At 38.1% G+C, this 23,891-nt stretch overlaps 1 protein-coding gene across 1 annotated transcript in view; it reads left to right on the top strand.

The window, feature by feature from the left end:
* epb41l3a (erythrocyte membrane protein band 4.1-like 3a) overlaps positions 1–23,891 on the top strand; it is a 101,948-nt gene that overhangs the window by 59,349 nt on the left and 18,708 nt on the right. The window contains 11 exon segments of the mRNA XM_036589836.1: positions 1,423–1,527; positions 1,620–1,662; positions 3,324–3,399; positions 3,732–3,778; positions 3,781–3,949; positions 4,888–4,975; positions 10,524–10,676; positions 10,800–10,897; positions 12,261–12,436; positions 19,024–19,238; positions 22,842–22,889. Coding sequence (XP_036445729.1) covers positions 1,423–1,527; positions 1,620–1,662; positions 3,324–3,399; positions 3,732–3,778; positions 3,781–3,949; positions 4,888–4,975; positions 10,524–10,676; positions 10,800–10,897; positions 12,261–12,436; positions 19,024–19,238; positions 22,842–22,889 — 1,218 coding nt within the window.

The raw sequence follows: 23,891 nt of genomic DNA on the forward strand, positions 1-23,891 counted from the left end.
TTAGAGTAAGCTAATGTTACCTCACTGAGTCTTACATCTAAACGGGCTTCTCTTGATAAACTGTAGCATAAACTTACCACTCTGAAAGTTGTATAACCTGTTGTGGTTGATGACTGTGCACTTCTTATACTTCCTCATATTTTGGGATGGACTATCGGGCTCGTATTAATAAGGTTAAGAGGCGGTAGCCGTATTTTAAAGCTTACACGAGTCAACAAATCAATGTTAATGAACATTGAGGGTTTGCAGGGTCGCAGTAGTCATAAAATGCAATTTTCTTCTGTTCTGGAGGTCCTTCAGTAACCTTGATGGGATATTTTTAGATGGCAGTGTGTATGATTTACAAAACTGGAAGGGAACATGATTCTTGTCTTTGTAGGTGGGCAAGCAAGTCAACATTTATAAGAGTGTTTGTACATAATATTTTAATATCAAGAAAGCTGCTTTTACGCTGTCTGTTTTATCTTGGCATGGCCATCTTTGTGGAAAGGTGTGAATTGTTTTCACAGCAGGGGGTCTCATTCCTCCCATTTCACCCCTCATTGCTCGCTAGTAGCCCAGCACAGAGTCACAATATTTCACAGAGAACAAAGTTTTAAACTGATAGAGTTAATATCCTAGAATATCCTCTAGGACACCTGCAGAAAGAAGCTAATCAAACTCTGTTCTCCATAATCATCATTTAAAAAAATGACGGAACAAATACAGTAATTTTTCCATGTTAAAATATTCGTAAAATTCTTGCTATAATAAGTCTATCAAATGCATTCCATAAATGTACTGTGGATATATTTCCCTAGAGGACCTATGTGGTAAGCCTTGCTGGTAATTGATTAGATTTGTATACGTTTGTTTGAGCCCTTTTTTTCCCTCATTTGCTCTGTTACACTAATGCCTCATTTACCCAAAACATCTTTATGCACAGTGCTGAAGTGTATCATCTTGTTATAGGCTTTGGGGATTCAGTATCTCTGGGATTACATACAGATATTCTTCCAGAGCATCTTAATAAAGCTGATATTTGCATAAAACAGTATAATTTAGGAAGCCACAATATGGAAAAGTCATATTGCATTGATATGTTCACAGCTTAATTATGAATTCAGTGAACATGCAAGTTTTTATCTTGGTTGTTTGGTTTGCTCATAGTTAGTTTCTTTGTGCTTTGTACATTACTGTGGGCATATCAACGCCAGTAAAGATAAATGATGTGCTTAACTTGGGTCCTAAAGGCAGTTTAACCCAAAACAATCGTTGATGATACGCGTGACAAGTAAGACTAATGCCTCTAGCAGTTTTGTCATATTTAATTTAATTAATGCATTGTGACAAGTGCATAATCTCAATTGCTTTAGTGTGGAAACAGTAATTCATTGTGACAATGAAAGGGGTGGATTTGACACAGGCTTTCACTTCCCACAGAAACGGGATAAAGGCCAGGTGCTTTTTGACAAAGTCTGTGAGCATCTGAATCTTCTGGAGAAGGACTACTTTGGTATTACATTCCGTGATGTAGAGAATCAAAAGGTAGGAATTTACCTTTGTTTTATGCTTTGAACAAAATAAAATGTACAAAATAACACATTTTTTAAAGAAATACTTTTTTGTGTTGTTCGCAGAACTGGCTGGACCCAGCCAAAGACATGAAGAAGCAGATCAGGGGTGAGTGTTCACAACTTTGAGCAATTTTAATATTTGTTTCTAAAAATATGTTGTTTAAAATACACTGTGTTAATTTCAGTGATGTTTCTTCATTGTAATTACTTTTTAGCCCAGGACTAGATTTATAAGGATCTTTCACAATGTTCAGTTAATCTTTTATGGAATTGCTTAATTTCAGGGGTTCAGAAAAGCGATCTCGATGCCCAGCAAGCATCAAATTAGATAGAGCTAGTTTGCATGTAAAAAGAAACTAATCACAGATCGGTGGTGATGCACTTAATTTTGTTGGTTTGGCAAGCCTAGTCAATCTGAAATTATATGTAATCTTGCCACTCAGCTGGATCTGTTTGCCTTTTAAAAAGCTAGCAGGCTTACTGAGTAATCAATGGATTTATGGACAGACTGTCTGGGGCAATCCATTAAAATACTTATTTGGGATTTGTACAACAACTGAGGACATGAAGCAGACTGAAGCTGTTAGATGCAAATCAGCGGTAGACCAATACATTTGTTACAAACCTGTACTGATAAATGTCAGAAAGAGAGAAAATGAATATTCTTTTAGTCTGTTGTGCAGAAATATCATGGTGCTGTGTGACTGTGTGTACTTACTAGGGGTTCACAGACGGCAGTGTTTTACTCACAGCACCACCCTTCATTAATTTATTTCCCTATCAAAAAAGCCATTAAGTATAAGTTATACATTTTGAGGAGATATTTCTGAGGAGATTAATGCACTTGCATAAGGAAGGGGAAAGTCAAAAGAAAATAAGTAGGAAAAAAAAAAACAGAAGTTTCCAAAACTGATGTTCAAAAAATGATTAAAAGATACAGATAAAACAACCGTGCAAGACCAGGTAGACCACCAAAACTGTTACCATCAGCACTTAAAGCTTTCATCTTTGAGAGAGAGGAGAAAATCAAGCTCCACTCTTGAAAAAATCCACTCTGAAAAAATCCACAGATGTTTCTGTCCATCCTTGTGTGAAAACAACTCAACACTAGGAGTCTGAAAGGATGTTTAGCTGTCAAAAAGTCTTTACTGACAAAAGTAAATAGACAAAAACAAAGGACATTTGCCCTAGAACACTGAAACTGGACATCTGAGATGTAGAGTGAGGATTTTTAGGCTGTGTCTAAATTTGTAATTGGGATTACTTGGATCGCATGAAGCAGAAAGTGAAACTAACTTCTAAGACTAAACTTTGAAGGTGTGGAAAAATATCCCTGCAGATTTCTGTGAAAAACTGAAAGCAAGTGTCCCAAAAATGGAAGCTATAATAAAGACGAAGAGTGGGCATGCTAAATACTGAAAAAAGATATTATATTTAGTTGTTGAGGCTTATTTTCTGTTAAATAAACTTTTCTGACACTGAAAAACAGACTGGAAATTAAATGAATGTAAGGGTGGTCTGTGACTTATGTGCAGTACTGTATGTATTTTTGAGAGTAAAAGAAATGCATGAAGTGCAGCTGCATTTTCCCATATTTTCACATCCTTTATATGTTATTCTGTTTATTGACTCATTTACCTGTCTGATGTTTTTCACTTTGAAAAGCAAAAAAAATTGCATTTGTATTAGCATTAAATCCTGATACAATGGCATAAGAATACTCTTAGCGATCACTGAGCCATGTTGTCTTTGTTATTTCTTGTGCAGGAGTTGCCTGGAATTTCTCCTTCAATGTGAAGTTTTATCCTCCAGACCCCGCTCAGCTCTCTGAGGACATCACAAGGTCAGAGCTGCTCAGCACACTGCTGTAGGCCTTTAGTGCATTTGCTCAATTAAAGCTCACTGTGAAGCTGCAACCTGACGAGCAGACTGAGCCCGAGAGCTGTTAACCCTGTGTCTGTTTTATTGTACTTCAGTGCAGCAACCTATTACGTTAATGCAGTGGAAGCACTTTGATTGGCAAGCTTTAATTAGTTGAGCTGTTCACCTCGTCTGAGTCCTGAGAGAATGATATGATATTTAGCATTATTCTTTCTGCTGCTTTCCTTTGTAATTGCACCTGGACTCACTCAGCCTTATCCACTTTACTGCTATCTGTCTGTCTTTCTGTCTCAGGTATTACCTGTGTCTACAGTTGAGAGATGATGTTGCGTCTGGTCGTCTGCCTGCTCCTTTGCCACACACACAGTGCTTGGTTCATACACAGTCCAGTCAGAGCTGGGAGATTATGATCCAGATGAATATGGCACGGAGTACGTCAGCGAGTTTCGTTTTGCCCCACACCAGACCAAGGAGCTGGAAGAGAAGGTCATGGACCTCCACAAGAACTACAAGTGCGCTTTCACACCTACTATTTGAAACAGTATTTGGTCATACTAATGGCATACTATTATTTTGTGTGTTATTTGTCTTAATTTAGCTTTTAGCACTTTTAGTTCAAGCTTGAGAAAAGTCTCATAGGTACTCTGGAACGAAAGTAAAAGAGGTCAGATACATTGTTTCTGAATAGCACATGCAGTGGGAAAAAAACATGAATTCCAAGCTGATCGTTCTCATTAGGGTTGCATGGCCACAAACCAGATACGTATCTGATCTAGGACTACATATGAGAGGCTGCGTTCATATTACACGCCTCATTGCTTGATTCTGATTTTTTGTTCAGATCCGATCTTTCTAACTTGATGACATTCTTATACGTAAGTGACTCAAATCTATCATTATGTGGTCTCAGCTTTGAAAAATGCTGAGAAAACATCAAATCTATGTCACAATAAGGCAAAAAAATTAAAGGCAGTGCTCAGTTGAGTGTCATGGAAGTTCAATTGTATTTAACTTCGACTGATTTAACTTGTGTTTGACAAAGTGTGCTGCTGGTCTTTTAGAGCACAGCCAATAAAGTAAACCACCATATGTCACATGGCAGGAACTGATTCACTTTGTACAGTCATGGAAGAGAAATTGCTCCCCATCAATTTGCGGTACATCAAATAAAAGCTGTTCAATACAACTTTTAAAATTTACTCCATAAATTTGCTTCAAAACTCTCTGATGAGATTGATGATAAACTTTCATACACCCATGCTGTTGTTCACTGTGTGAACTTTTAAACATGTTCAGTTCTGGCTGGTGCGATGTTATGATGTGATAAGTGATATCACCACTCCAGCCTTGTGGTGAGCAAAACACCAAACACGTATCAGATGTTGGTACCTTAAAGCAGTGAGTCTTTTCGAAGTTTGGAATCTTTGTAACGTTCTCTGTCTTTCCTCAGAGGGATGACGCCAGCTGAGGCTGAAATGCACTTCCTGGAGAATGTGAAAAAGCTGTCAATGTATGGCGTCGACCTCCATCATGCCAAGGTATAGAGCCTGCTCTCATCTCCATAGACTTGTACACCTCACCGTGCTCATTAAGGCACATAGAGCAGGAGTTCTTCAGTAGTTTGCAGCTTGACTTAGCTTTGACTCCTCTTCCATTTGTCTGCACCATTTCAAGTTTTGGCAGGCTGCTGTACCACCACGGCCTCAGGGCCTAGTAGAGCTCTTCTCATGGCAAGAGCAAATCAGGGCTCCCCCTCAAGCTTGACAGACCTGGTTTTAAATATCAAATCTGATAGTGCCACCTCTAAAAAACTACATCTGCAAATATATCCGATTAGAAACAAGGCACAAAAACAGAATATAGAAGCAGTCTTCTCTTTGAGGTGACCCAAATTAACGTTTATGTGCAGTGACACTACATGGCCCCTAAATGATCTCAAAGCTTGATCATTTATTGATGTGAAGCATGTCTGCGTAATCTATGTATGTTCCCTCCCTTCACACTGATCATTTTTTGTGATCCTTCAGCTACAATACCCTAGTCTCCTATAAACAACAGCTTATAAGTGTTTTATGATCACAGTTGTTTATTGTTTTGTGTTTTGTTGGTTGGTTACGTTGTCATTTGTGCTGTAGTTCATTGTTGATAACAATGGGATAGCGTGCCTACAGGCCTTTCAAACAAGGTAATCACCTCTGATTGTGTAGTACAGCAAAGGCACATTGGCAAGTGTCCATGACAGATTCATTTGTGCAGTCCTGCTGCCGCAGCTGAGGTATTTTTTTTTTCAGTACATGGCAAGGCCTCAGAATTACATGGCAGGGCCACAGAGAATAAGAGAGTAATGGGGCTGGTCTGTCAAAGCTCAGAAAAGGTCTGTCAATTATATTAGTAACTGAATAATCTAGCGATTATTTTGATGATTAACTGAGCATTCACAAGTTTTTTAAAAAAGGGACAAACAATAAATGGACTTGACACAGCAGGTACAGCCTTTCAAAGAATTCAAAATACTTTACTAAAAAACATAAACTAGGAAGCCTTAAAGCCACAGGGAACCTGAAACTATATTTTCTTTTCTAATTAGGTTAATTTTGCTCTTGTGGGCACACAGTATACATGTGCAAATTAAGCCCTGTAAATAACTTTGCAGTGCCTACTAAGTGGCCAATACATTTTGCTGAGGTTCTCCTCTTTTGCAGTTCTAATTTTGGCTTTATCAGAACTGCCCTACAGTCTCTCTGCACTTCAGTCTGAAAAACTTACCAAGATAAATCTAAAGGTGAGCAAAAGCTAACCAAGCAGGCATACCTGAGCTGTCAAGCTATCAAGCTAGTAGCTATCTGTCTGCCTGTCGTCCCTCTGTCCGCTCAGCCGGTCACACCAGCATTCTCTGGATCAGCATCTTGCGTTAAAGTGATTTAAGAACCTTACCTTCAAGACTTTGCCTTTAAAGCCTGATAATGTTTTTAATGAGTCTTAGACAGCAGCATGTGTAGTCCGTGCTGACGTAGTTGTGCCTAAGTGGCATGGCAGGCTGAGAGAATAGCGATGTGAATCAATATTATTACCATGCCTAGCCAGTTCTCAGATAGGTCTGATAAAAGTTTTTTAAGCCAGGTTTTATTGTATTTCTGTCTTGTTTTTTTCATTCAAGCTTTGCAGGTGTTTAATGTAACGCTCAATCTTGATGTCCTTCTGAATTTTACACTGTGTTTCCTGAGACTTTAAAGACTATATTACAGCACAAGATGACCAAAAAAACATAAACGGTTGTGTCTAAGTGGTCTGAGACCAACTAATACTGCTAACTAATTGAGGAGGTTCATTTTAATTAATTAATTTTTTAAACCAAGTTATCAAATTTAATCGATTAATCATGACTGTACACCTACATGATTGAAATGGTCTGTAGTTTGTGTAGGTGCTCCCTGTCTTGCATCTGATCTGTCAGTGTTATGGAGGTGACGAGTGAGAGTTAACCGAGGTACTATGATAACAGCCCACAGTGACCAATTTAAAAACCTGTCACTAATTTAATCGTTTCATTATTGTAGCTGACAGATGCGGCTGTTGAGTTGCGGTGGTTGAACACACATGGTGCTGTAGGCAGAAAAAACACTTGAGTAAAATCATGTCTCAGCACTCATACATCAGGCAAAACAGGCTGCTTTAAATAACAATTTGTTTAAAGCAGGCCTCAGAGCAGAGGACAGGCTAAACTAAGTGGCCTCCAATGATGAAATTGTGTGACATTCGTAATTCTGTTCTTTATTACAATATTAATTACAGTTCCATCGGCAAATGAAAGATCACAATAAACAACAACCACAACTTTTTCTGAACTGCACATTTATGTTCTTTTATTTGACAAAAATTAAGCTTCAGGTCACGTGCTATCGCTGTTTGCTCCCACGTGTGCTGGCACTGAAGCGGACACGAGAGCAAACAGTGATAGCTTGTGAGTCGAGGCTTAAAGTTTGCCAAATAAAAGAACACAGTGATAGCATGTAATTTGTCATTGTCAAATATGTAAAGAGAAGGACAACTCAGTTTAACCATTTATCATGGTTATTTCCCACACGGTTATCCCAATAAAAGGATTCCTTTACCGGCACAGGCCTAATAACATCCATATCTTTCTCTAAAATGGACAGCTTTTTGACATCTTTAGGGAACCTATTGTTTTTCCACTGCTATGAGCTTGCTACAATTCAGTTTGGGCAAACAGTATCACTCATTCAGTAGACAGTAGTCATTTAAACATATGTGATTAATATTGGAAAGGTATAGCAGTTTCAGGGTGCAATTTGATCTACCAGGCAGAATGAGGAGAGCATTCTTCTGAAACCATGTTTCATGATATGAGGCTTCAAATAGAATCACTGTAAAAGTGTATTAGTGTATTAGATCATTCTCATAGTGCTTCATAGTCCTTGTATTAATGCATTTAATTTCATTTGCTCACAAAAACGTTTTATTCACTGATTTAAAAAGATGGGAACATTATTTTTTCATCGTTGGCTTTCAAATTTCTGTTGGCACGCAATCGTCCAAATTTTCAAAAATTATATAAAAATCTGTGAGCCTTAGTTATCAGAGTACTATAACCTTAGTTATTTGAGTACTGTTCATATAATGTCAGGAGTTCCTCAGAAGGCATCTGTCATCCCATAAATGGTCATTGGGCGGTCTCCTCTGAAATAAGAGGACCAAGCAATGATCAGCATGGAAACTGTCCCTCAATTTGGTAAGATCAGCCCCTCTTCTTTTTCCCCTTTTCTTACTGAATGGCCTAGTTGGTAGGAAACTTCTTTGCGTGCTTGTCTCCAGCTAAAGGAGAGGTAAGGCTGCATTTGTGCTTTTATGTGTTTATCCTTGTATGTGTGTGTATATGTTCCTCCTGTCTGAATCCCAGTCTCCGTGCATGACCATGGACCGAAGAGTCCCATTGTCTGAGCTTCGGCTGGTTTGGCCACAATACGTGTGCTATTGTGGCCCACTGCCTACTCTCGGTATGCTCGTATGCGGAGGTCACATTCCCCAGAGAAAGACTGCATCATAGTTCTCTGTCACGTTGCTATAGAAATGCATCATTTTGTAGAAGGATTTTAGGGTTTAAGCTTCCATTTCCATCAGCTTTGTGAATCACTCATTAACCCTTAAAGGCTGACGCTAAAAACATGCCTGTCATTTAATCTAATCTTCTCCGTTATTCACCTGATGCCTCAGTGCTGTTGTTGCATTTATTTGATATGTAAAGAACTTGATTTAACAAAGCCTCAAAAACCATCCTTTAAAGTTTTTTGTCAGGAGAAAAGAATAGGCGAAAATATGGTATGCACTGCTGCCAATCACCCTGTAAAGCCAGAAACAGTAATTTAAAAGACTTTAAGTCGCATTTGGTGGACGTTTTTCGGACTACATCATGTCTTTATGTATTAATTCACTTACATCCCCAGAAGACACATCCCTTATCACGTTTTAACTGAGTTTTCTTTGAATACTTTTTAAACTCACTGTCATCATATTAAACCGCTCAGGGAAGGGGTCCGAAGCACAACTGATATTACAGACTGTTTTTCCATATTTAAAAATGCACATTTCCACCAAAGAAGTCTCCAGATCCACAAATCTTGCATAGTGCAGCTTTAAACCAAACAGTAATAAGTACTAATCAATTTGAACTGTGCTTTGAATAAGCCTGCTCGCTCACTCTGAACAAAATCATTAATCATCAATATAGGAAACCTTTTATACAGTGATGCAAACATGATTGCACAGAAAGTGCTGATTATACATTATAATACATTTTACCACACAAAGGGTGCACATGCTGTAATTCCTGCGGCAGCAGAATTAAATGAGTTGAAGGGGCATCGTTAAATTCTTAAAATGGACCGACGGCGAGACGCTTGGTTCAGCAGGGTTGAATGAGAAACATTTTAGAAAAGCCTCAATCATTACCCAGTAAACACCACATTAACATGTAGTCACAGTGTATGAACAACCCACTGTAGTTGTAAGTAGCATCCATTATCTTTCCCTAAAAGCCTTCCTGAAAGATTGTTGTAATGTGTAATTTTAATGTACATATTTATCAGTTTTATTCCTAATGATGGCAGTTAACATATCGCCACTGTCCAAAGAAAAACAGATCTCCAAAATGGCAACTTCACAGGAGAGGGCATTCTTAACATTCTTAACTTTTAATGTAAGTTAATGTAAAGAGACTTTACTCTAAACAGTTTTGGAGCGTGCCTGTTGGTCCATTCATTATGAAATTTTCACACAACGTAAAGGACAACTGGTGTGCTGAAATTATGTTGAAAAAAGAAAATCGAAAAATGGAGATACTTGTTTTTTTTGGACAGCGACAATATGCAAAGCCTGCTCATTTACACTACGAGTGCTGAAAGAATAGCAGCAAGGTTTTGTTCGGCCTCTGTCAACTGTGAAAGCAGGATCCATGTTCAAAAGGCTTTTGTCAGGTTCTGAATGCTTGAAAAAGTGTCTCAAGTATGCACACTGCCATAACCAGCCATATCAAAGGGAAACAGTCACGCTCTTTTGTGAGCGGTCATTGGAAATGGATCTGCCAGCAATTTGTATGCCATGCTAGTAAAGCAGACAATAGAAGAATAAGGATAGGTAGGGGCTGACCAGTGACATTTACACTGCCCAGAAAAGAAGCAGATTAGGCTCCAAATTGCCTGTTGAATATGTAGTGCATTTTTCTCTCTCAGGGGTATAACCTCATGTGCTGCTCAACAATGGTTCCACATTCAGTTTTCTTCACATTTGGACACTCAACCTGAAGTTACTGCAGTAACACATTGTTTTCATTTCTTTGGAAATAAAGTCATTTTGCATTTTGACCAGCCATTCTTAAAGACTTTTCTGACAGGCTTGATATATCACCAGATGTTTTTTGCTACCACCAGTTTTTACTGGGCATTATATAACATCAGACGTGTTCTTTAGGAGCCACTCAGAAAACTTCAGTCAAGCTTTGTCCCGTGATTGTTGTTATATTTTTTGGTTACAAGCTGATGGCCCAGGTCTATTTATCAAATCATTTCCCAGGATTCAGAGGGGGTGGAGATCATGCTGGGTGTGTGTTCCTCCGGCCTCCTCATCTACCGTGACCGCCTGCGCATCAACAGGTTCGCCTGGCCCAAAGTCCTGAAGATCTCCTACAAGAGGAATAACTTCTACATCAAAATCCGACCTGGAGAGGTGAAACCAATTCAGAACTTGAGCGCTCTTACTGTGGGTTTTTTTGGCCAGTTTGGATGAGTTTTAATGCAGAATGCTGCAAATTATGTGTAAAAACGCTGTCTGTTTGCTCTTAATGTCTAGTTTGAGCAGTTTGAAAGCACAATCGGCTTTAAGCTCCCCAACCACAGAGCAGCAAAGAGACTCTGGAAAGTTTGTGTGGAGCACCACACTTTCTTCAGGTGAGAACTACTGAAGTTTTTTTTTTGTACACTGAAAAGATTGACCATAACTTTTAATCTGTTTTTAGCCTTAGTGACCTAGCAGACCTTTTTTAGAGTCAGTTCTGATTAGGGATGTAACAGTATAATGCATCGTATTATATCAAATAGTATTACATCATATCACATTGTGTCACATTGTATTGAATCATGATACAGTGTATTATATTTTGTTGTATTGTTACTAACATAGTATTTTAACATGTTGTGGCTGGTATGTTAGCTTGGGGCAATCATATTAGCTAGTGGCTAGAGTGTTAGATTGCAGTACTAAAAACAGCTTTTGTCTTAAATGATGTACTTTAGCCCCTTACAATTCCAGGCTTATTACATACTATGGCTTATTATTCAGTAACTACAGGGACTTCAGTGCAAACTCATTGAGCTATTCTTAGGTTGTCGAAGTGTGTAATAAAACCTTGGGCCTGCAGGTGGGCGCATGGCCTTGTAGGGGGTTAATGTCAAATGGTCTGATAAGCTGAAAATGGAAATATTAAGGTAAATCACTGAGCCAAAATGTTATGACCACTCACAGATGAAGCGAATAACATTAACAGCGGCACATGCCAAGGTCTGGGATATATTAGATGGTAAGCAAACAGTAGGTTCTCATATTCGATGTGTTGGAAACAGGAAAAATGGGCAGGTGTGAAGACCTGAGTTAGGTCTTGACAAGGACCAAATCACTATGGCCTAATGACTGGGTTGGAGCATCTCTGAAACAGCAAGGCTTGTAGGGTGCTCTCGGTCAGCAGTCGTCAGTACATACCAACAGTGGACCAAGGAGGGACAAACCATGAACCGGCAACAGGGTATAGGGCACCCAAGGCTCATCAATGCACGAGAGCAACGAAGCCCATCCTGTCTGGTCTGAACCAGCATAACGGCTACTGTGGCACACGTCACAGAAATTTTTAATGATAGTTATGGGAGAAATGTGTCACAACACAGTGCATTGCTGTAGCCTCAGACTGGTTTGTGTACCCATATTAACCCCTGTGCATTGTCAAAATTGCCCACAGTCTACAAGCATCAGAACTGGACTGCCTGGTCCAATGAGTCCAGTTTTCTTTTACATCAGGTGGATGGCCAGGTACATGTGCGCTATGTGACGTAAAATAACCTGGGGGATGGCACCAAGATGCACTGTGGGAGGAAAACAAGCTGGTGGAGGGACTGTGATGTTCTGGGCAATGTTGTTTAGTTAATTCTCAAAGTTAGCGACAAGTTAGTTACCTATCAATGATGTAAACCTCCAGGTGGTTCCCACTGATCTATGATTGGTTTATGAGAAGAGATAACCAAATCGTATTATTATCATCAGGTTGGTGTCTCCAGAAACTCCTCCTAAGAAGTTCCTGACCCTTGGCTCCAAGTTCCGCTACAGTGGCAGAACCCAGGTCCAAACGAGACGGGCCAGTTCACAGATAGTTCGCCCAGCTCCTTACTTTGAGCGTTCTACAAGCAAGCGCTACACCATGTCCCGCAGCCTAGATGGAGGTTAGTTCAGATTTTCATTCCTTATCTTTGTAAAATGTGACTGTATGGTTAATTAATGAAGCTAGAATTAAGCTAAAATTAGTATATGTGCCTTACATCAGTATATTAAATATTGTTGCTGTTGAGAGTAAGGCTGAATAATTATCGAAAAATGATTGTAATTTTTTTTTTTTCCACTGGTTGAGATTTTTTCACTGGTTTTTGTATTAGTGCTATGTTGGCACTTGTTTATCAACCTATTTAAGGAACATTTGAGTTGAGTCAACCTGACCACAGCAGTTAACAGAAAATTCTGTGATTCATTAGGGCACTGATTTGTGGAACAACACTGTTTGAAAATGAAGATACTTCATTTTGATGCAAGAAGCGTTCTGCTGGGCCTAAATGGAATACATTATAATTTTAGAATTAGCATATTGCAGAAGCCTAAAAAGCCAAAACTAATTAACGTACAAATATATGTGCGTTTCTAATTGTAAAGATCAAAGGTTAATCAAACAGTTCCAGCGTTAGTCAAGTAAAATGGGCACAGAGCTTATTTGCTATATCAGTAAAAAAAAAAAACATTTATTTCTGTACATGATGAGAATATTGCCTGAATATTCCAGTCAGTATTTGATCCATTTACAGTGACATTATATTGATGAAATAATTGTGAGATGTTGGATTTATCAGTTAAAATCCTTTTTGATTTGAATGAGCTTTATTGATTTGAATGTTCTTTGTGGACATAATTTGGTGCGCTTTTCAGTTGTTTTTCCACTAAATCTTTTTTGGCCTACCAATAGCTAACATGCATTAAGGGTTCGAGCTGTTCTCTCAGACCGATGCCAAAGCGCGTCTGTGCCACTGCTAATGCCAGCATGTCAGTCAGTCTCACTGGAGTTTGTGTCATTGTTATCCGTTGTGTTCACATTGCCTTCATTCATCCAGCACGGCCTAGACTTGCTGTTTTATCAGCTGGTTCCAGACCTCCATTAATGTCCTCAATTCTGCAGCTTGCTTTGTGGTTTTCCCACTGAGAAGCGCTGGTTGTTGTGCTGGGGCGGTTCCTCTGATGAGCCCCGGCTTTATTTCATACCCACTTTTTTCCCCAAAACACCTTAATGAGAGCAAGAGACAGAAAGACTTGCCACAGGGATTTTCAGCTTACTGTTGTATTGTAATCTCAGCTCTAGAAAGCACACTTTCCTTTTTTCTCTCTTTTTTAAGTAATGGACAAATTTGAATTTTATTGCGCCCCCAAGAGCTCGGTGGAAGCCAGCAGCCTTTTCACTGATCTCTGGCGTGGGCTGTCGCTCTTAGGCGTAAAGCCCTGGTTTTGAATGCTAATGCTGTTAATGTAGCTCCTGGATTCAGTGAAGGCGAGCTCTTTTGGCATGGGCAGTAGTTTAATTGCCAGACCAGAGGATTGGCTTGTTTGAGATGCTGATCAAACTATTGATTCATTCTCCATTATCAGTATTTGTACAAAGCCTCATTGACTTGGCAGTATCAGTTGCCTGCTTCCTGCGTGATAAGTTCCTCTGTATAGGTTATGAATATGTCAAACATCTTCTGCCTATGCAATCATGTTATCATTCAGCTTATGCTGATGTTGTGTAATATAAAAAGTCAAATCAGGAACTTACAGTACTGTGCAAAAGTCAGAGACCAATCTTCATTTATTTAATTTCCAGGCAAAATTGCAAAATGGTACAAGTTATTAATTTTTCTGGAAATATTTCTGAAAAAATTAGGCAAAACTAACTTGCATAAGGAAGAGGAAAACCAAGGAAATTTATGTAAAAAAAAAGCTTCCAAAACTGAAGTTAAAAAAGATACAGAGAACATGTGACTTGCAAGACCTGATAGACCACTAAAACCGTCACCATCAGATAAACAGTAGTTATAGCTTTCATTTTGAGAGAGAGGAGAAAATCAAGCTCCACTTTTGCATCAGATCTGAAAAAATCCACAGATATTTTTGTCCATCCTTCCACTGTGAGAAGACCGCTTAACACTCTTAAGTCCGCTAGTGTGGCTGTCAAGAAGCCGCCACTGAGCAAGGAAAACACACAAAAAGGAAAAACAGACCTCAGCATCACTGAATGTGTTTGGGATTACTTGGATCACGAGAAGCAGAAAATGCCTCCAACTTCTAAGACTGAACTTTAAGGGTGTAGAAAAATATCCCTGCAGATTTAAAACTGAAAGCAGATCTCCAATAAAAAATGGAAACTATTATAAAGGCAAAGAGTGGACACACTAAATATAAAGCAAATGCGTAAGTATACAGTACTCTGCAAAAGTCTTTGGCACCTACTTAAATTGTTTAAAACCTTTTATTATGACAGTAAGTGTGGTTTTGCCTTTAAAGCACTGTGTAACTTCAAAATGAATACGAATAAACACAAATACAGAAAAGGTAACAAAATATCTTGTTTACAGAAAAGTAGTTTTATAATCTAATTAGAAGAATGCAAGTTTGTTTCCAGGTTCACCATGGCACCTGCATCCTTTGCATAGATTTGTTAAATTCCATCACCAGCATTTCTGATTTAATGAAGCATTGATTAGCCAAACTAGATATTAGATGGTAACTACAAGTAATAATGAGCTTTCTTGAGGAGATGTTTGGAAATGGTTAAATGAACACAATGACATACATAACATTTTGGGTAAAATATCCTTAGTGTAAATATTTTAGCTTTTGTTTATTTATAATCCTTTATATTGTTCATTTTTGTGAAGGATAGAGTTTATATTTTTTATCTTATTTTTTACTTTTAGTATTATGTATATTGTCTATAAAGTAGCAAGTAACAAACTGTATAAACCTTGTTAAGGAATTAACAAAGTTAATTACTTGCTTGTAAATTCTCTTTTTGTTACTTCTTTTCTTGAGTGCCTTGCTATCCCTTCGCTGCTGTAACACTGAGAATTTCCCTGTTGTGGGACTAATAAAGGATTATGTTATCTTATGGTTACTTATTGTATTAATATTGTATTTATTCGACTATCAGTTTTTTCTGAGCACCTAAATGCAAATAAATGCTTGCTGATAAATAGCTTTTACATTTTCCTTGGTGCCTAAAACTTTTGCACAGTTGCACATACTGTTCTGGCCGATTTGGTTGAAAATTAAATAAATAAAAGGTTAGTCTCTGACTTTTGAACAGTGTTGTAGTTCAAGATTTACCATTTTAAAATGACTTAATTGCTTGCAACATGCAAGAACTACACAGCTACACTTTTACAGCAAGGGTCCTAAATGGTTCTTGGCTTGGATGTGCCATTCATTTGTATAGAACCATTACATTATTCTTAATAATGTAAGGTTTTTAAATATTTTCTTCACATTCACACATCACATTTACAGAAATGGTACTTTAAGTTTCCATTGAGATGTTCTCTAAGGAACCAAAAGTGGTTACTCTATTGCTAATTTTTAATAGTGTATCTGTTTATTTATTTTTTTTTTTCAGCCATCATTCATTCATCTAAATTTTAGAGATACTAACAAACACAGTAAGGATTTTATAAATAAGACAACTCAGATACACTTTATATATGTAAAAGAGATACTTTGTAGAGGCACAAAATCATAGTGTCTTGTCACCTGACAATGCCAGCAAGTCTTGCTATAGTGTTGACTTTCTGTCAATCTCTTCAGCTCAACGAGGCATCCCCCAAATCACTTCGACTGTTGTCCCAGGATCTAAGCCACTCACTGCTATGAATGGCACTAAACCAACAGGTAGATACATTTGTGTGTGTCTACAATCCCCTGATTTTAAAACCTTGTTAGTTTGGAAGGTTGTAGATGCAACAGTCTCCTCGTTATCTCTACGTCTGCTCTGTGCATTCTTCGTTTCTCTTTTGCACTTGGTCAGGTCCTTATATCCCACCTTAGTTTAGCCCTCCTGCAGTGATCATCAGGCCAGCTCTGCATGCTCCTGACTGATTAAGCTGCTGCCCTAGCATGTGTCTGCTCACTGCTAGCTGCAGTTTTCCTTTGCTTAGCTTGTAATTTTTTTCTTCATTTTTTCACTCATGTGGTGCCTGATGTTTCATGTTGATCAAGAGCACTGTGATCCATACACATAGACACACGCACACACACACACATCTTCTAAGCCGCTTATCCTCCTGGATCTTGGGTGGTTGGGGGGGTGGTGCTGGGGCCTATGCCAGCACTCATTGAGTGGAAGGCAGCAAACACCCTGGACAGGTCGCCAGTCCATTGCAGGGCAGACAGACAGACATATACATTCACACACACACTCACGCCTAGGGGCAATTTAGCATCTTCAGTTGGCCTGACTGCATGTCTTTGGATTGTAGGAGGAAATCCACACAGACACAGTAAGAACATGCAAACTCCACACAGAAAGGGCTCTGGTCGCCCAGCTGGGGAATTGAACCCTGGCCCTTCTTGCTGTGAGGCAACAGCCCCACGGTCCAGCTCTGTAGAAATTAGATTGCGGTCACTGGCAGCTGACACTAGCCTACTAGTGAAAGTAGGTCACAATGACTAGCTATTGTGACAGTGTGTTTTTATCTATGTTTGTCTTTTTAGATTTAGGATTATTATGAATGTAAATGAACCTTAACTTGTTCTTCAGTTCAGTAACCAATTCATATTAAAAGGTGTATTTGAAATAGTCTGTCCAGAAGAAAAGAAAGAAAAGGCATTTGAATTGACTAGTCAGCATCATTCTAAGGGCTTCCACTACAGAACTTGTAGGTTATTCAGTACTAGTAACTTTTTTTGACCTGAATTATTATTATTATTCAGTTCTGTTTAAGTTGTTTTTAGAAAGTTGCTTTTACTTTTGCTTCAGTCATTATTTCATAGAGGTAGCAATACTTTTTTACTTAAGTATGAGATTAGACAACTCTACCCACCTCTGACTATATCATACAGTAAATTATAAATATTTCACTAGCGTTTGTGATTCGTAATCTTTATACAAATGTCAGGGCTTTCTCCAGGGTGAATCGAGAACATGCGGCTTATTGGGTCATACTCATATTAGACTGATAGTGTAATATTTTAGTCTGTTATGTGGTTTCCACTCCTTAATTTAGTGGCATATTCAGTTTACCATAGCCAGCCTTGTAATACCACTGCCTAAACTGGAGCAGTCCAAACCAAACAGCTACTTAAAGGACATCTCAGTACAAGGAAAGCAACATCTTGGAACATATCGCTATCATTTAATCCGAGTCTCAGAAACTGGAGAGGTTAAAAGGGAGCAGTGAAATGAGCTTGAGGGAGCAGAAATCTAATTAAATCAAGTTCTGCAGTTATTAACGAACATGGATGTAAAATACTCAGATTAAAAATGAGCGAATTAGAATATCACCAGCCTGGGATATCACTGTCTGATTTTACTTTGGAGTAGTTTTGTTTCTTTTTGGCTCAGTCTGTTTGAACTGTGCTTTATTTAGTCAGGTTTTATAAGGAAGTGAAACATGGTGCTGTAAAGAACTACAAGAAATGTAATTTCCAGCAAGGAAGTAACATTTAAAGTAGACCAGGGCACCAGGAAAAAGAAAAAACAGCTTTTCAGAGTTCCAATCTTAAAAAATGATTTTTGTAGATGAGCAAAGATCATTTGCAGAGGTATGCAAAAGTTTGTACGCCCCTGGTTAAAATACACACTTTGTTGATTTTGTAATTGTATTTATGGAGTTTTTTTTTTTTTTCAGTAAAAACTTGTGTTCTCTTAGAAGATGTTAACTTTTTGTCGCTTCAACAGTTTTTTTCTTTCAAATGAACAAATCATGTTATGTGACCAGGGGTGTTCAAACTTTTGCATACAACTGTATGAAATGCAGCAGTACTGGACAAATGATCATAGTTGATTAACTGCACCTGAATTCTTATTTTTATTCTTAAAATAAAGGTGGTTTAATAACAACTTGTTAAGACCAATGATTTTTTTGGTCAATACATCTTTAAATCTATGGTGCACTACTTGGTGTCAGAACTGTTGGGCCACCATGGTCTCATTTCACATAAATCACATTGCATAAATGATTTCACCACTGCTTTATTATCATTGGTCTAAAACAATCATTGCAAAACACATAAAATGAGAAACTGAAATTTCAAGACCAGAGATAATCTGTGTGTGTTTTTAGACTAGTTTAAAAAAAGCATTCTAAACTGTTATTGTGAGAAGATTGTGGGTTGTAAGGAATATGTTGTCTGTGACTCAGCTCCCTATTTCAACCATTACACAATCATTGTATTATTGTGTGACATTGCGATATTGCTTTTGATTCTAGTCAGAGATCAAGGCTAATATCTGGAAATAAGAGCTGTGGTTTTGGATGTGTGTTTGGTATGGTAAGTTACCCTTGCTTTGATGCTGTTCCCTAAAACCCTGCAGGATTGAAAATGAATGCAGGATGGCTGTGCTAGCGCAGATTGCAATGTAGTGGCATCAGCATCCACGCTTCAAACACACAGTGTATATCGCAGTTTTTATGTAATGAATGAAAAACACACACAGCTCTGAATGACAGTGTGTGTGTGTGTGTGTGTGTGTGTGTGTGTGTGTGTGTGTGTGTGTGTGGGCACATGTGTGTTGCAGAGATGGGCACTGCATTGTACGGGGCTGCAAAAGGCATCGCAATGAGTGACCTCATCACCACAGTCACACCAGAGAAGAAGGCAGAGGAGAAGAAAGCAGAGGAAGCCTTGGTGCTTGTAGAAAACGTTGTTGTGGTGGAAGAAGAGGACGAGACGACGAAGGTTACAGAGGTTTCACAGCCAAGTCCACCAACTCCTGTTCGACAGGACACAAGGGTATGTGGCCTTATATTTTGGTGAAAACTTTGAAGTAATAATAATGAAATTGTACTTACTGGTGTTGATTTTCATAGTAGATGCAGTGCAGTCTGTAATTAAGCGGACAGTGACAAAATCTTCAGGATTGAAATGCAGAATATCAGCTGTAATTTTGAGGGTATTTTCATCAATTTTGGGTGAAGCACAAAGATCATCACCGCTTTTTAACTTTTTTATATATAATCTCAGTGGATGAATAAGTGAATTGACATAACAAAAATATATTTGTCGTATTTACTCTTACTTGTCTGATCCTCTGCCGTTATTGACTCCCTGAAATTTGCAACCTGTAGACCTGAGCTGACAATGGTTATCTTCCCTAGTGATGTTCTTTTAGGCCTGTAATGCAATAATTTTCAGTCTATCAGTTTTGCCTTCAGTCTCATCTTCAGGAGTGAAGTGCTCTGTAGGGTTCAGGTCGGGTGATTTGTTTGGACAGGCAGAATCTTTCACTTTCTTGCTGAGAATTATTGATGCAACAACATAACTTAAATGGCCTCGACTCACCGGCGGTTCCAGAGTTTTACTGCAAACTTCTATAACCTATAACTCAGCCAATTTGCAGTCCATGTTGTTACTGAATAATAAGCTTTAGTGCGTAATAAGCCTGGGATTAGGGGTTAATTTCCAGTTGATCATAATAAGCCCACCTAAATTAACGTAAACATGTTTTTCATATGGACAGCTTTTAGTGATGTGTCTTATAATGAAATGGAAGACTAACCTCTCTTGTAAAATAATCAGTCAAGCTTAAATTTTTATTAAAAAAAGTTCTATTAAAAAATGAAATGAAGAACAGGAAATATAGAAAGTCTGGACTTTATTTAATAAATATAGAGCTGCATGTTAATCACTGTGTTAAATTTTTCATGTTTTTTTAAAGTAATAACTATAATTGTCCAGATGGCTATTCACCATGTTTACTATCCGGTGTCGACCAGAGGACGATGGGTTCCCCTTCTGAGTCCTGGTTCCTCTCAAGGTTTCTTCCTGTTTCCTAGGGAGTTTTTCCTTGCCACTGTCGCCTCTGGCTTGCTCATGGGGGCTTGGACCTGGATTTCTTTCTGTAATGCTGATTTCTTTGTAAAGCTGCTTTGTGACAACACCTGTTGTAAAAAGCCCTATATAAATAAACTTTACTTACTTTCTTACTTACTTACCATGTGAATTCTGACTTTCGAGGCCCTTCATTTGAAATAAGAAGTAACATAGCTAAATATAGAGCAACACTGTTATATTGGTAATTAATACTCTCATTAAACACGTGGAGACGAAGAATGTTTATTGTATGAGATTCACAGTACTCCCAGTTTTAAAAATATTTTACAATAAAACTTGTGCTTTTTAGTTTCAGTGTTGCTGTTTTATCTCCCTGGGAAATGGTATTTCTATGAGGATGCCTTTCTTCACAACATGGCTAGTGTGTCACTGACAAAATATCTACATTCAGCTGTTCATTCAGCTGTGGAGAGCATAAGACTTATTGCTGTTATCATCCTGCTAAAATGACATGTTTTGACGGAATCCCAGCCAAAACACTGCAGGCTCTATCAGTCGGTGCAATGTATGCTGTAGCAATACAGCTGAGCCCAGACGGTCTCTTTCATCTGACCTAGCGAGGCGGAATCGACCCCTTTGTCTGGGCCTGCTTGTCCTCCTCTTTCACACTCTGCTACTCTTTCTCTCACTCCTTTCGTCCCTCCTACAGTCACCACCATATGTGTTCAGTCACTTACTTGTACAGCTTTGTTAGAGTGTGGTGGGGAGACCCAATCATGATCACTGCTCTGGCCCAAGAATTCCTTTGGCTTAGCCCTTTAATGCCAAGGCTAGAAAAAAGCTATTTCTGCTTTTTAATCTACTCTTCTCCTTTAATAGCATTATTTTTTGTGTAGTTTCACTTTATATTTTGATACATAATCTGATAACATTAATAAATCATTTGATACATTATTTTCATGCAGAATTTGGCCAAAAAATGTATAAACCTTTCCTTTCTTTGTGTCACATACTACCATTTTAGCAGTCAAACAAATGCATAGGAACATACACTATATGTCCAAAAGTTTGTAGCCACCTGCTTATCCAATGTTTCTTCTAAAAACAAGGGCACCAATAGGGAGTCCCCTTTTACTGCAGTAACAATCTCTTCTCTTCTGGGAGTAGTTGGAACATTGCTGGGAGGGTTTGATTGTATTCAGCCACAAGAGCATTAGTGAGGTCAGATACTGATGATGTATGATTAATTCTGCATCACGAAATCTACAGTAGCTCATCCCAGAGGAATTGGATGGAGCTCCATCACTCCAGAGAACACAGTTCCACTGCTCCTCAGGCCAATTCTGGGGGTGTTATACCCTTCTAGCTGACGCTTAGCATCAATCATGGTGACCTTAGGCTCATGTGCAGCTGCTCCAGAGCATCTCATTCTATTAACATTGATTTTCCACAAAAATGGAGGTCATACTAGCTGTGTTTGCCAAATTAAACACCTGTGTCAATAAATACTTGAATACTTTTTTACAACAACAATAAAAACATAGTGATTTTACATACGCCAATGTGTGTGTTTAGCCATTTCTAAACTTTTTTCGTGGCAGCCCCATATTATTGGTAATTATCCAGTGACTGGTCTGACTAATCCGCGCTTCATTATGCGAAATCAAGTGTGCTGGTAGTGAAATTGAACAAATCTATGTGATGGCTGGGGGCGTCCAGAAGAAATCTGTATCCGAACTTTGTTCTTAGCTCTCAAGATATCAGCTACTTTTTTCAAAATACGAAATTCTTGTTACTTCTTTGCATGTATGTTTATTTGCATCTGTTCTAAAGAACGTTTTGCACAGTACACTATATGAGTCTTAAAAGCACAGTAACTAAAACACTAAAACAAACATTCTAAATAGAAAATGGTCATGTAAAAAGAAATCTGATGTTATTAGTACATAAACCTATGCAAATATCATGACCTCAGGAAATGTAGGAACTGGGCCCTTTAAGTTAAATGTTCAGTTTATAATATCTTTCATACCAATTCTCCTGAACTGGTTTTAATTTGTCAACATTCAGATCAACATCAGAATTGACACGAGCCATCAGTCACCTTCACTGGGCCAGAATTTTCATTTTGGTCCACTGCTTATTATCAGAAAGGTAACTGTTCTTCAGCTTTAGATGAAGTACAGTCAGTGTTGTCTGCATACTCATTGATATATGAAGCAATATTATTACACAGCATTACATTGTCCTAGAATAATGTTAAAGCAGTGACCATGTAATGGTAGCACAAGCAGATATGACATGCTTTTATGTCATGGAGCAATTCCAAGAACCACCACTAAGCCTGTATGAATCATCTTTTATAGTGCGCCCTTCTAATTTATTAATGAATGTAATGCAATGAGGTCACGCCTTTTACTTTGTAATCCCAGCCACTATGATTTCAGCTTCATAATTACCTCACTTTGCTACATGAACTGCAGAGGTTTGTAATTTTAGCTAATAGATTTTCTTCTTTCTCTGTTCATGCTTTCAAATGGATGTGTGCTTTTTGCACATTAGACTGATTTCACAGACACTGCTATCGATGGTGAATTAACAGCCACTGAGGTTTGTAACATAGATTCATTCAACTTCTGTCCCTCTCTATTTGTGTGCATTTGTGTACATACTAGCTCACTGAAATGTATCCATAAAATATATTTATTCATGCTGGGAGTTTTTCATTCATGACATTTTTTGTTCGAGTAGACAATATTTAACATAGTTGCATTTGTTTGCTTCTTATTCACTGTATTGCTATTAACAAACAACATCAACAGCTTTATACAGTCGTATTTGGGCACCAGTCGAATTACATGTTCTATTGATTTTCTAAGTGACAGTACTATAAGTCATCATCTACAGAGAACAGACTTCTGCACATTTTATCACATTTTACTACTTACTGTTTTTTTGTTGAATGTAACAAAAAGAGGGAAACTGTGCAAAAGTTATGGCACGTTTTTATTTTTACTTGTTGTCAAACTGTTGTTAAACAGAAATTGTGCACACAAATGTGTCTTATGTACATTTGTTCTCTGTAGAGGATGTGTTAACTGATTTTCACTTAGAAAATTGACAAAACAAATAATCTGACCATTGGTGTTCAAACTTGCATACAACAAATGTACATAAAAATCAGTGAAAATCAGAAATTATAATGTATTTTCCTTCCATGCTGTGACATTTTTCAGAGAGAAACTATCTATCTGAGCGCTTTTGTTTAAAGCAAATTTTGGAAGTAAAGCATGCTGTTATTGGTTAGTATAACTTTCCCCGCCCACAGCGCTGAATCAAACGATGGAGACAGAAGACGGGAAAAATTCTTTACATTTTGATGGACAATTCTAAAATATTACAAGCCTTTTAAATTATGTGATTTATGATATGATCATTTTTATATGACCTGGTTGTCTTTAAACAGATGGAACACCATCATCGGTTTGAGAAGGAATACAGGTTTTCCAGACCTCTGCTCAGCTGCTTGACTTGAGTCCAAAACCACCTCTTATTCTGTGTTATCTCTAGATTACTTGTCTGTCTCCAGATTACGTGGTTTTTAAGCTTTTC

This window comes from Colossoma macropomum, unplaced genomic scaffold, assembly GCF_904425465.1.
Source record: "Colossoma macropomum unplaced genomic scaffold, Colossoma_macropomum, whole genome shotgun sequence".
Taxonomy (NCBI): Eukaryota; Metazoa; Chordata; class Actinopteri; order Characiformes; family Serrasalmidae; genus Colossoma; species Colossoma macropomum.